This window comes from Lates calcarifer, linkage group LG11 (assembly GCF_001640805.2).
Source record: "Lates calcarifer isolate ASB-BC8 linkage group LG11, TLL_Latcal_v3, whole genome shotgun sequence".
NCBI classification, from domain to species: Eukaryota; Metazoa; Chordata; class Actinopteri; family Centropomidae; genus Lates; species Lates calcarifer.
The window spans coordinates 5311367-5325387 of record NC_066843.1 but is presented as its reverse complement, the minus strand read 5'-3'; the positions used below and the strand labels follow the sequence as shown (position 1 = coordinate 5325387).

At 43.7% G+C, this 14021-nt stretch overlaps 1 protein-coding gene across 4 annotated transcripts in view; it reads left to right on the top strand.

The window, feature by feature from the left end:
* The window catches only part of znf385c (zinc finger protein 385C), a 137519-nt gene that overhangs the window by 98410 nt on the left and 25088 nt on the right, over positions 1 to 14021 (top strand). For all 4 annotated transcript variants that reach the window (XM_051074084.1, XM_051074082.1, XM_051074083.1 and 1 more), the window contains one exon: positions 13374 to 13516. In XM_051074084.1, coding sequence (XP_050930041.1) covers positions 13374 to 13516 — 143 coding nt within the window. The remainder of the gene's footprint in view (positions 1 to 13373; positions 13517 to 14021) is intronic.

Here is a 14021-nt window from a genome sequence, read left to right as displayed (position 1 = left end):
GTTCCCTGTTTGATGTTCATGATGTCTTGATTAGTCCTATTCTCTGGAGTGTTGTCGTGGAGAGTATGCTCTCCTGCTGTTGTTAAAGCCAGATTAACGGTAAATCCTCTTTGTCTCAGCAGACAGCAGCAGACAGCACTGAAGTGGGTTAGCTGAGGCCGGCGTAGTCAGATGGGGTTACAGTACGTTAGCCAAAGGTCAACAAAACTCCAGTTACACCAGAGTTATGTCATCTGCATCAGCTATAGAACGAGGACACCCGTGGATGTTGCCTCATAAATATGGGATTGATCCCAATGATGTTAAGACTGATGTAACCGTTTGGTAAGATTTTGTCCCAGCCTACACTGTACCAACTCCAGCTGAGTGTTATTTTATGATACGTTTCTCTGTTATTTAATTTAACAGAGAAATGCATTATAGCCAAATAAACAGGCTCGATCTAAGGCACAGTATATTGTAACTTATGCCACACCGTAACTAAGCTCTACGTTTGCAGCAGTGACTTTAAAAATAATAAATAAAAAAAAATTCATAATATAAATTAACAAAGAAAGCTTTTGTTTGCATTGTAAACATAACCATGATCATTCTATTATAATGTAATTATTCCTGTCATGACAAAGGACAGAATAAACCGAATCATGGCTGAGTCTTACTTTGCTGAGTCAGCAAAAACCCAACACAATTCAAACCCTTTGGCAGAAAATACGGCACTTTCGCACAGCACTCAAGTTACTTTTAATGTAGATGTCAAAATAAATCCCAGCATTATGTTATGCCTAAACTGGCAAATGAAAACTAACATTCTAAATAATAGCGACAATAAAAAAAAAACAATATCAACAAATATGTAATATGATAGCACAAGACTAGATATTGTACAGTCTATACGACTGGTAATGTTACACACATTAAAATTGTGTTCCATGTAATTTAAGTCCATGTGAGAGGAAGAGTTTCTTTCAGCAGCCAAAACTGTGACACTCGTGCTGGTCTGAGGACTGGAAACATCAGATTCATGCCGTTCCAGCAGCAGCAGTCCAAGGCTTACCACCGGCAGACAGGGAAGAAGTCTGTTAAATCAAGATTTCACATGATGAGGGCTTAATCTAGTGTGTGTGCACTTTACAGTAGTGGCCGCTTTGTGGGTGTTCATCCATCCCAACTGACCCCAGAGCTTATTTTCTGTCTTTTCTTTGGATTGTCTCCACCACTCCCTCTCTCTCTCTCGCTCTCTCGATAAGTAGTAACGCTTTGACGCTTAAGGACACTACAGCAACTTTCAATCGAGATTAATCTGTCCTTGAGATCTGCCAAGGTCTCTGTGGATGCACAGCTGAGAGAACGAGTGAGAGAAAGAGATGGGCCTTTTGTAGCTGCTGTCTCAGAGATGTGGTTCCATTCCCACTCTGCAACCAGAGGGGACAGCTCACTATATCATTCAGCCGTTTGTTATTTTGTCTGAAGCAGGAGTTGGCCGAAGGGGAGAAATGTCTGTCTCTTTCCCCAGTTGCCTGAAGGTGAAAGCCATGCATCATTCTCCAGAGAGTGTCCGCGCTGTTTGGTTTTGCATGCATTCTTGTGTGTGTGTCTGTGTTCATGCAGATGTCCACATCAATATGTGTGTATAAATGGGAGGCTTATTCTTAAGCTATCAGGTGTCAGAGACCATTATTCAGGCTGAGTGAACCAGATTGAATTCCTGTTATTCAGTTTGGGATTTCATTGGTGTTAAACTAAACAAACCCGACGGGTTGCCTGTGTTTTTTGACAACATCCGCTTATTTCCAGCCTCTAGTCTCTCTGTTTATCTACCTCTCCCTGTTCATTTTACTTGCAGCAGTGCTCCCCTTCTTTCCTGTGCTGCCACATTTCTCTGCTATTTCATCTCATTTGTGCTCTCATACTGATATTAAAGTTTTCATACAGCTGACGCTCGCTGGAGGTGAAACCAAGTATGCATTCAACTTCTTGGTCCACTCTGGCAGTTTATGGGCTCTGTGTGGCCACGAGCAGCAGGAGGTGTGTTTGCGAATCCCAGTGCTTCCCAGTGAATTGCAGTGATCCGTGTTTCTGCAGTTTCTGCACCAGTTATTAAAAGCCAAGGGAAAGGTTACAGTAAATGCCACTCAGCTGATGTGCAGCTCAAGCTTGGCAGACCTTCCCAAACCCCACACCATCCTGAGTTTCACTCTCTAACATTTTGGGGAAGAGTAATTTAACCTTACTTGCTTTTTTTAATCCCTTCTACAACCCCCTAATTGGCAGCTACAGCCCCACTCTCCCTCAAAAACCCCTCCATGCAGCCTTACCTAAAAGTCTGCTGAATGCTGTGATCCCTGCCTCGGAATTAAAATTAGAAGCATGAAAAGCAGAAGACACAAACCTCGCCGAGTACCTGAGTCTGACAAATCGGCAGTTTTCTCTGAATCCTCCCCTCTCCTCCCTGTCTCCAGCGGTTTCCTTCTGAGGCTCCCCACTTCCCTCCTCCCTTTCCCTTGTCACCACTTCTCCCAGACACCCTGGGCACTCATCACAGAGGTCACGCACCTGTCGCCTGCTGTAAACAGGAAATGAATAATTCAAGAGTCGGTGCTGGTAGACTGCAACAGCTGATGGTCTCTCTGTGACGAGCAAAGATTTATCCCAAGGATTCGTGTTATAATCCTCAGCTGGAATCACACTAATGAGAAACGCTCTCCGGAGAGCCTGAGGAGCCACTCGGAGCCAGACCGCGTGTCCTTGACCTCTGTGGGTGATGAAGTTAGTTTGAAATGGCAGCCTATGGTGGCACAACAAACTTCTGCTACGTACACTGCTTTGCATTTTTAGATTTGCAGGATTGTGCCGACAAACAACACCAAGTTCACTCTTAACAGAGCTAACTGTGAACGAAAGAGCATCTCTCTTGGCATTTGGTATTTCCTCCTCTCCTCTCCTCCCCAAGGTGTTAGCCTGCAAAGGGAGCTGACCTATAACAGAAAGCAAGTTATATTTGAGAGAAATACCCAAGTAGCAGGTTGAGAGGCAGCAAGATGCCAGTTGGTTCTGCAGGGTAGCTGAAGTGATTGCTTTTCGCTCCTTATCGCCACACCAGCAGGTGTCTGAGAGCCGCTGTGCTGTAGCACTCTGAGGGGATTCACAATTATAACACCCTGGCCACCAGCTCACCCACCACCACTGCACACGCAACTCCCATCCCCACCTCCACCCATCCATCCCTCTGCGCTTTTCTTACTCTCTTCTCATCAAGCGAAATCCTGCTGGCCAATAGTAACTTAGGAATCCTGTTATGGCCTCACTCCACCAAACACCTGCACAGACTCTGATAAGAATCCTTATCTGCTCAGCCCCATGTCTCCTCTCTGCACCCAGGCAGAGCAGAAGGGCCCTACAGCTGGAGTGGAAGGTATATAACACCACCACGGGTGGTAACATTGATTGTTTTCCAACCACATTATCCTGTCTGGTGTATCATGTAGGAGAGGGTTTGGAAGGGACAGAGGAAGTAGGCAGCTCTGGCAGAGGAGCGAGGTGCTAAATCGAGGTGAAGTTCTCCTATTTAAAAACATGCCGGCTGCCCGGCTCGGGTGTGCTGCCTGCAGTACAGTGTCTCGTGTGAAGAATCATCCCTTTATGCCGTCTTTTGTAATTACACATGAGGAATGAGAGGAGACATCTGCATGCCAGCACTTTGAGGAGAGGAGGAAGGAGACAACAAAGGGCAGAGCGGCTTCTCACAAAGCCTTCCCAATTTGCAGCTTGCAGCTGTTTCTCTTCAGAGAGCTTGTCGAACGGCCCGTCCTCTCCCAGCCTGAAAGTGGTTCACAATTCAACTGCTGATTGCTCACTCGCCGTTGATTGGAGGCCGACGTTTGGCACAGGATGACACTTTTCCTCCTTTGTAACGATTTGTTGACTGTGTCTGAGCTCGACTCTCCTCCGTTAACAGGTGTTTAGACGTGGATGTGATAAGAGACAGATCATTCAGGGAAGGGTTGGTTAGTGGGATGACAGTTTTTCACAGCTGCACTAGGTGATGTGTATTATGTCTGCACTGCAGGTGATACATCCAAATACAAACAACACACGCACACACACTCACTTCACCGACAGTTCATGCGCACTGGTCTCTGCTCTCTCTTTCTGTTCATGTATTTATACAAGTGTTGGAAACTGTGAGCCTGTGACTGTGTATAAATACTGTGCAGTTTGTGCATTGTGTTTGCTTGTTTCCTGGCATTTGCCCACCGTTATTTCACCTTTGTTTAGCTGCATATGCTGTACAGGATTGAAAACCAAATGAGTATAATGGATCCACGAGGCATGGCACCGTGACCCGTAAATTAAGTCCCACAGATGTGCTTCTGTAGATTAATCTTCCCGCTCATGAGCAATTATTCTGGCAGTGACGCTGAGGCATGAGGCTGATTTGAAACAATTACAGCCCAGGTTGGGCAAAATTAGCTCGTTCGTTTCCCACAGCCACCACTGATTGAGCGTGAGGGCATTTTCAAAAGCAACCAAGGGGTAATTGGTTTTTAACATCGGCACGTCCTTGAGCCAACCTCATAACCAGAGCACAGGCGGTTTAGGGTTAAATTCTTTTAATAAATTGTCTCTTTGGTTTGCTTTCAGTCGACAGAGATATTAGTCAGGATTTTGTAAGCCTACGTAGCTGATTAAAATTATCTTTGAATTGCTACTGTGTTTGTTTTTTCTTGAAATGTTATCTACATTATAGAATGGGAGCTAATTTATGCATTACAACTGTGCTAACCTTCACAGCTGGAGGACTTTTATTACCGCAGTCGTTCCTGTGCCATAACTCTCATGTAACTGCAATTCTGTTCCTCAAATGATATAAGAGCTGTCTCCCACTTCCCTGCTATGTGTTAAAAAGATAGAAAAAAAATATTTGGCCCCACAGCTAGGACTTAAAAAGAACAGGAAATGCTTTGCCTTTTTATAGCCAGCACACATTTTCCATTAAGAGTTTTAATTGGCCATAGACATGTGCCTGAAAGCAGAATTGAAATTAGGTGTGTTATAAGAAAAGTCTAAAACAAAGAACCTAGAGAGAGGGAATAAGTGAGGAAAGAGACATTTTGTGAAAAACAAATTCAGGTGGAATTGGGAGCAGATGATCAGCAGGCCATTTGAAGGCAAGAAAAAAAATCAGCTCTGGAAGGCAATTTACTGGCTCGCTGCAAATACAACTTGCTTAGCAGGAGCTCTTTTGCATAACAATGAATGCAATAATACACAAGTAATGTACAGTACAATTCTCTCTGCAAGCAGTTTGCTAGTGTCGTTGATATAAATAAAGGGAATGTTCTCGCCTGCAATACCTAAGAATGTCAGACTATTTGCAACTGTGTAAATGAATCATTAATTGCAAAGAGCTTTTTTCCTGTGTGTGTGTTGTGACAGAGTTCATCTCTGATGAGAAATTCAGGAGAGGATAGTTCCACTGCACTCAACACAGCTACAACTTCATTTTCATTTCCCATTCGTCACAGCCTCATAACCACCTTTATGTCTGCCTCTCTCAGCGTCTGAGTGAGTGTTTTTCATCTCTTGCTCCTCTCATCTCATCAGCTGAGGAGTTAAAATTAGAAAGCAACCTCTGTTGTGTGCTTGTTTTCTCCTGTACGTCACATTCTCCTTCCAGTGCGCAGCCCGGCTCGACCACCATATCTAATCAGTTTATAATGAGTTGTCACAGTTGGCATGATGGCTGTGCGACGCTTGGTTGACCACCCTGATATTTATTCATGTAAAAAACGATGTAGCACTTAATGCCACTTCCGCAAATGACTCTATTTGCAGAGGAAATGAACCTCATCTGAGTTCCTGTCAGTCACGTCGAATTCCTAGACCTGGGTGTGCTGCTTGGCACAACTTTGAACGCGAGTCTGATAATGAAGGCAAACATCACCTCTCTCTGACAGATGTTTAAACTGTTGTATATTTTGCCTTTGATCGCTTCCATTTTCCACACTGTCTGTGTTATAAAGTTCATTTTGTTTCTACCTAGAGGGAAAGTTGCGACAGCTGTCATTATCTTTGTAAAGCAAAAGGAAGGAGATAAGCAAAAGTGTGTGTGACTTATTAAAGCTGCTCACCCTTAGGCTTGGAGGTAAAAAAAAACAAAAAACAAAAATAATTTTACTTTTCAGATTTTTTTTCTTTTTCTTTTTTTTTCTTATTTACTGTTTATCATCATGCTGAAGTTCTACATGCAGCTGCTGCAGAGTGATGACTGGCCATCGGCATCATCTGCATAGATTAATGCATTTGATATTTCTCGCCTCCTTTTTTCCTGTGTAGCATCAGGAATCTGTAGCATCTCCGTTGCCCGCCCATAGCTGGCTGCCTCGCAGGGTTTCACAGTGGGGAAGCTGAGCAATTTGTTTCTGGATAGCTCCAGGCTTATCGTCTCTGTTTGACAGATGGGCCTTTCCCCTGCTCAGGTTGGGTTTGGTAGCAATGCGCTGCTCGCTGCTTTCCTGACAGAACTCATTATAGACACTCCCCGGGAGAAGAAGCATCTCCACGAGGTCCTGTTACCACCACCGGACTGCCACGACTCGACTTCTGAGCCAAACACCACAAACACAAACGCACTTCTGAAATCTTTCAGGTAGCTTGAGGTAAAATATTAAGTTTAGGAATTATTTTCATGTCAAAAAAAGACAGCTACTAATGTTGATGTAACTTTGTAATAGTAAGAAAAGACACAGATTGAAGATAATTAACCTAAAATCATTTCAGGGTCATACTGTCCTCACTTCCCTCATTGAATGTCTTATAATTACATTTGAGTCCTAACTTTGTTTGTCAATGCCAGTAACTCAGCCAAAGGTTTGATATCTTTCTGTGATGAGACAATGTTGCTGCTGAAGCCAGAGGCTGTGTATTGATCTTATTTAAACTTCAATGTCAGGTCATGTTTTATTTAAATTAGCCTCTGTATACCTTTACCCACACTGATAAAGCTGCATGAGGACTAAATAGATAAATCTGCTGCATGCTTATATCACTTCATACTTCTTTTCATTTTGCATTCTGTGATTGATGAAAATTCCATTGATTTAACTTTACCCCAGCTAGCAAGAGTGCAGAAGAACAGGTGAGGTTTTAGGGTTGACAGAGATGTAAATTCAACCGATTCAGTGTCTGACTTTGTACAGTTCCTCTAAAATTGCATGTGAAAGTAAAGTTATGAAATCATCCTCCTTCCTGAGAGCACTCTATTTTCAGTTGTGGGTCAAACTGTGCTTAGCCTTGCATATAATCAGGCCACATGGAGCAGTCTGCCACCTTCTGCAATCCAGGGAAAAGGAGGAGAAAGGAGGGCAGAACTATGTATGAGAGATTTTTTTAAACGGCAGATTAGCTTAAAATAAGGTCAAGGAAAGGAAGTAACTGTGTTGAGATTAAATATAATCCTCATAAGAAAAATCTTCACAGCCTTATTAGAGCTCAACTCCAGTATCTCTTCTGGAAATATCTCTTCCCTCTTCACATGGACACACAAACTGGTGTGTGTGCACAGTGGACAAGCAGACGCTGACTGTTCAGATGTCAAACGGGGTAAAGTTGAAACTCCATTCTGCTCAAATATTCCTCGTGCATATTTACTGCGTAAACTGTATTGGCCTGCCGCACACACACTGGAATACAAATTGTCACGTGCAGTGCGCACACAGTCATCAAGTTACACACTCCAGTACACAATATACAGTCGCAGTGCAGCCAGCATGGCATGCTGAGTGACCCAGAAAAAAGAGCAAAAATGTGATTCAAATAAACAACTTTAAAAGGCTTTAAGGTAAGGTGAGGGAATGAGAGACAGGAAGGATGGGGCATAAAATGAAAGGGTTCTTTGTAGAATTTTAAATTGCATGCCATTTCAAATAGTTTATGTTTCTTTCCTGGAACAGGAAAATGGCCCCAGAGACATAAAAGTCTCCAAAAAGGTCAATTTGAGTGCAACAGCAGCTAGAATCATACATTCATTTGGCCACTTTCCTATTTTGCATTTCATATTGAGAATAATGCTGCGTGCATCATGATGAGATCATATCTCCACCTGTGAAGAAACATAATAATTCTGCCTGTTTCATGCCACTGAACTAATCAAATTGGCTTAATTGAGGGCTAATTGAAGTTCCTTCATCAGCACTGCACTGTTTCATCTAATCAGTCCAGTCACATCCCATCTTAAACTCAGGTTTGCAGATTATCATCATACTCGAAGGAGGAGTGGAGAATAGACGTGAGGGAGGAATGGCTGGGGATTGAGAGGAATAAAAAGCTTCAGTCTTTAATTAAAACTGATTGTGGTTAATGTTCTCCGTCCATGCCGTAATGGTTCCCACGGTGGCCCTCACACCACCTCCTGATCAAGCAGAAGCTAATTGGCTGTTAAGAGTCACTCTTCTCTCTCTCTCTGTCTCTTTCTCTCTCTCTCTCTCTCTGTCTCTCAGTGGAGTACGTTCGGACATCCAGAGGCAGTGTAATGTCATTTCATGCCCTCGAATGGCTATGAGCCTCTAATACACCATGAGGCCAATTTACAATTTCCAGGCACAGCTCTTGTGAGATAGCCATTTGTATGCGTAGTGTGTCCTTGGTTATTTCATCCCTTAGCTGGAAAAAGAGGCTCTGTTGGTTGGGTTATTGTAACTAAAAAACTCCGGTTCTTTATTTATGTGGAGAGTTATAGTTAGCCGGCTCTTCCTCTGCGCTGTCAGATGTGGTCCCATCAGCCCGTGGTCTGAGGCAGGGCAGCGGCTGCTGGAAAGTTCACAGGGCAGCTGGGGGATGGTGAAACAGTGCAGCAACAGTGTGGCAGATGCACAGTGAGCAACATCGTGTTATGACTCTGAATGTATGTGTCAGGACTCGACTGTGTGCACATTTGTGACGGCCACAATCACTGACTGGCATATGAGGACTGTGCTAAACATCATCAAAAAGAGAGGTTATTATGTGTACTTGGCATCTGACGAAAGAATCATCCACATGGTGCAGAGTAATTATGCTCATATTGTGCCTGCACTTAGTGCTCATCATTTCATCGGTCAGCAATTTCCCTTGCAGATTCCCTGTACAAAACATTCAAGTTTGGATGTGTAGAAATTCATTATCACAGCTGGATAATCAGATCAGAAGCCTGATGGTGAAGGTCTAAACGACAGTCCAACTGTTACTCAGCAGGCAGTCACAGCTGAGCAGCAGAGATGTGGTGCATAATGCCCTTAAATTCAGCAGAAATCAACAAAGACAATAGCTCTTACCCCCAGTGATCCTACAATCACATGTCTCTACAAAGAAAAAACACATAACTAGAGACAAAGCCAACTCTGTCTCTGGTGTATTCTTTTAAAACATTCTCACACAAAGGATTTCATCATGTTTTCTTTTCTGTTGGGCTTTATAGGAAACTGCATAATAAAAGTCATTCTTCCCTCTGTTGAAGGACTTAAGAGTAGGTGTAGTCTTGTACGTTATTTTATCGTCACCAAGCAGCCTTTTGTACCTTCTGTAGCCAAAGTCATGAGGATCCTCAGGGGTCCATAAGAATGAATTGCTAGCAGCAGTAGTATGTCCTTGTGTTTTCAGTCTCTATGGTCCATAAATGAGGACAAAGAGTATTGCCAGGATGCTTAGAGTTTAGACCCTGGATTTAGAACAACAAACCTTACAAAGTCAGAACACCAGCTCTAGCTAGTTCAGTTTTGTAAGATTTAATTCTGGAAACATCCACTTAACATTTTTGGGAGTTAACCAGTACATTAGGGAGGAATCAATAAACTATGGGAGTGTACATATAATGAATTTTGCACTTTTTGTTCACTTAAAAATTGCAACAACTACTTAAACTAGGTGTTGACAGACATGTTTTCCTGTTTGCCAAATGAACAGTACATTCGTCCAGTCAGGGTGAGGAGAGGTCTGTCAGTCGTCCTTTGTACAGTCCATCTGACCTGGCACCTGTTTTAACTTTGTTAGTCCGAAGTGAAATCGTGGGCTGACTTTGGGAGGCCAGACGACAGCAGGCGGAAGAAAAAAGTTGGAGATCCACTCACCAAACTCCAAGACCCTGCTGTGCCAGCATCTATCCCACATAATTACACTGGGCCACAAATAGGAAGGCAGTTTTCCTCTCCTCCCCGACCCTCTCCGTTTGCAGAGCACGGGGGTGGTGGGGTGGGGGTATTTAGATGTGAGAAAAGGCAATTTGTCAGAAACCTAAGGGAGCACTGGAGTGATGACAACAGAATTACAGAAGAAGGACTAAGGGGGTTGAACAGCTAATTCTGTGATAGCGGAAGAAGGAATGAGGAGGGAAGGTTCAGTGTGTTTGCTTGTGTATGTTGGAATCCATTATTTTTTCAGATGAGCAAGTAGAAAATAATTGAAAAATCGATGTTTGAATTCTACGGCTCGGATTCACCACCCTGCACAAACATACACACATCTGAGTAGATGCGATGTGACGGTGGCTGTTGTGTAACCCAGCCCAGTGAGTCATGAGAGGGAGGAATGCGTTGTTGTGATGGCTAGGAGGAGGAGGAGGCCTGCCTGGGGAAGGACTAGCAGAGACAGTCAGATCCTGTTAGCAAAATCATCTGGGAGAGAGAGGCAGAGGCTGGACGTTTGGTTTCAGGCCTTGCCTCAACTGCCAGTGGTCTAGGCTGCGGACCACAAATAGGGCGTAAATAAGTTTTAGCCTTGACGCTCTGGACAGAAAGAACATATGTGCTCACAACCACATGCAAATGTGGAGACGCACACATGACAGTAAATGAGTGGAAAATGAAGCAGTGTGATAGAAAGAGGTTATCAGAGGCTGCAGGCTGAAATAAACCGACCATCCTCATATCTAAAAACACACGAATCATGTTCAATGCTCAAAAATGTATGTTTTTTTTTTTTTTTTGCTTTAAAGTGTACTACTGCTAGAATCAAATTCAATATGTGGCAAGTGCAAAATTATACCTTGTTTGATTTTGTGTCTGTGTGTGTGAGACTGTGTTTATATTGACTTCCCCCTCGCCCTGGGAGCTATTTGTTTTCAAAGGTGCGTAGGCAGCTCTGTTTGTATGCATTTGTGTGTGTGTGTGAGATTCTCGTCTGGTACATGCGATCCTAGCACGCACACACTCGCTGTCGTACATGCCTGGATTCGGGCTGTGCCTCAGCGGCCGCATTATCATCCAAGGAGGCAAACAGCCAGCCCCTGATTTAATAAGCTGCCTAGGGAGTCATAGAGAGGTGGGGAAGCACTATCAGCTGATAACTGTCCTCCCTGCAAGCCCAGCTCTTTCCTCTGATAGCCCTGCCAAGAGAAGACTCTGGCCTCTCCTCGTTTTCTGTGTGAACGCATGTGTGTGTTGTGTGTGAGTGTGTGTGTGAGCGATCCCCCGCCGGCTGCTGCCCACGTGTCTGTAGGCTGCGTTTGTCCTGTGCCGCCTCTCTCTGGGTGTCAGACAGACAGCAGAGGAGAGCCCACACATGGCAAAGGCAGGCCTGAGACCAGCGCTGAGGAGCATATGCTCAGAGATTCAGTCTTTCAGCCCCCACACGCACACACACACACACACACACACACAACCACACACACCCCACGTCATGGCTGCCAATCCTGCCAAGCCACAGAAAAGCCATGGGCCAGACTACTGACAGATTCCCCATCTATCACTTGGTTCTGCTCTTCACACAGGCCATACAGTAGTATCACCATCACACCACAACCTTGAAACCAGTGCTAAGAAAACCACATACTACTGAGATGCCACAACAAAGGAAAAATAGAAGAAAAAAAATGCCACAAAATGTCACAGAGAAACTGCTGTGCTTTATTTTGGCAGTTTCTACTATTTTGTTGACTGCGGTGGCTTTGTAGCCATGTTTGAGCAGTCTTTAGGTGAACTGTAAGTGGAATAGCTCTGTATTTCATCCAGCCTGTGCAGTCTTTCTACAAGTTCAGAGCCAGTGGAGAAAGGAGTGTGTGCTTTTTGTAATGAAGGCAAAAATATATATATAAATGGATGGCTGCATATTCTGCTTGACTTTCATGCTGGAGACTGGAGTTCTGGTGTTTCTTAAACATGACCATGATCTTTTGTTAACCTCGCCAAAGTGTTTTAGTTAATTAAGTGAATAATCAATGAATAAACAACGGCATTGACCATAATAACCTCTTTGTTGGACACAATCCAGGAGTTAATAAAACTGAGACTGTTGCCAGAGCACGTCTTTCATTTCCAGTCCTTTGTCTCCATTTGAATTTCAGACTTTCATGCACAACTCATTTGATCATTTGATATTAAAGACCAAGAGTATTGAATACTGTCTTTTGTTAGTGTGATAAACTAATTTCATTGCAACAATAAAACTCCCAGGTATGAATATATTACTGATTCTCCACTGTGGCAGTGTTTTTGTCTTGACCTCTAGTCTTTTTGTACTCCCACCATCTGTCTCTGAAATCCTCCCCCACCAAGAAGGTGCTCTTTTTTTGGCCAATCATTTCTGTTTCTAAGATGCTGGTATTATTGTAAGGTCAGTGATTGCTTTCTTTTCTCTGTGGTGTATATTATCACACACAAACATTAACCATCTCGCAGTGTGTGTGTGTGTGTGTGTGTGCTGCAAGAGGGCTCACATGATAGGCATACTTTGGGGTGGCCACAGTGACCCGCAGCTGACACCGATGATTGATCCTGGTGCTGGGATAAGTGCCTGCGCACTGCTGAGCGCACCGGTCCACTGAAACGCAGCCAGGTGGAAAATTAGAAATCTCTTCATCCCTGGTCCATTTGAAATCCGATATCTCCCATCTTCCCTTTGAACAGCCACCTTTTCTTCAGCCAATACATCAGTAATTAAATGATGTGTTTCTCTGTGTGTGTGTGTGTGTGTGTGTGTACACATGAGGGGCAGGTGCATGTCCTTGGGGAATCAGTCTGGGCAATTGGGGTGATGGGCATATTAACTCTCCAGTATAACTGCCCACCCCGCCAACCCTCAAGATTCACATGTACACGTCCTACTGTCTGCATAAAAGCAGTCACACACACTTACTTATACACAATGTATTGTCCCAGATAGAAGCACAAGCATACACATACACTTGAGCTGTTCAGTGTGTGTTGGGTGTCAGCTGCAGGTGTAATTGTGCCTCTGGTATCAAATAAATCAAAGTCAGGCCTCCTCTGAGTGCTGCACCTAACCTCTTGGAAGCCATCAGTGCAGCTCCACTCCTCCAATCACACAGGCACAGAAATGCCCCCTGATGTTAACATTTACTGTTGTTTCTTAACTTCTAACATCGACTTCTTTGTGTTGTCCAGGTACATCGGCCCAGGGCAGCCCCCTCCTGGCTTCCCTCCCCGTCCCAGGACGGCCTCTGCAGCCTCAGCTCGACCTCAAACACCTCCTGCCCTTCAGACTCAATGGATCCTCCCCGCTCAGCCTCTTCCCTAACTTTAATACGGTGAGTGATGGCTCTGATATTGTGGAAATTAGTAATTAGATAAACAGGGAAATGGAAGTGGAAGGAAGGAAGTAGGGCCAATTCATCTATGACTTTTCTCAACAAGGAATTTCAACAATAAAAGTTTCTAGCAGATCCTAGAATGGCCTGTAAATAATAAGGTGTCTAATTAGATCCAGCAGAAATATCATGTGAAGAGGTGACTCATCTCATGGTGGAAAAAATATTGTGATTACACTGTTTGGTAACATGCTTTTTGCAGCTTAAGAAAAAAATGTCTTTCAACGCTTTGTCTCGTCTCATCTTGTACACTCCCTGAAAATGCAATGTGTTCGAAAAAATATGAGGCAGAGGGAATGAAAGCGAAGAATCTATAAGCGTCTATTGATCAGAAAAGCCCCAGCAGAAATATTAGCATTAGTTTCTGGAGCAGCAAGAGTCTTAACTTTATGGTGTAAGGGTCAGGGTTATGATCCACATACTTCATAAATTTAGTGTCAATGTT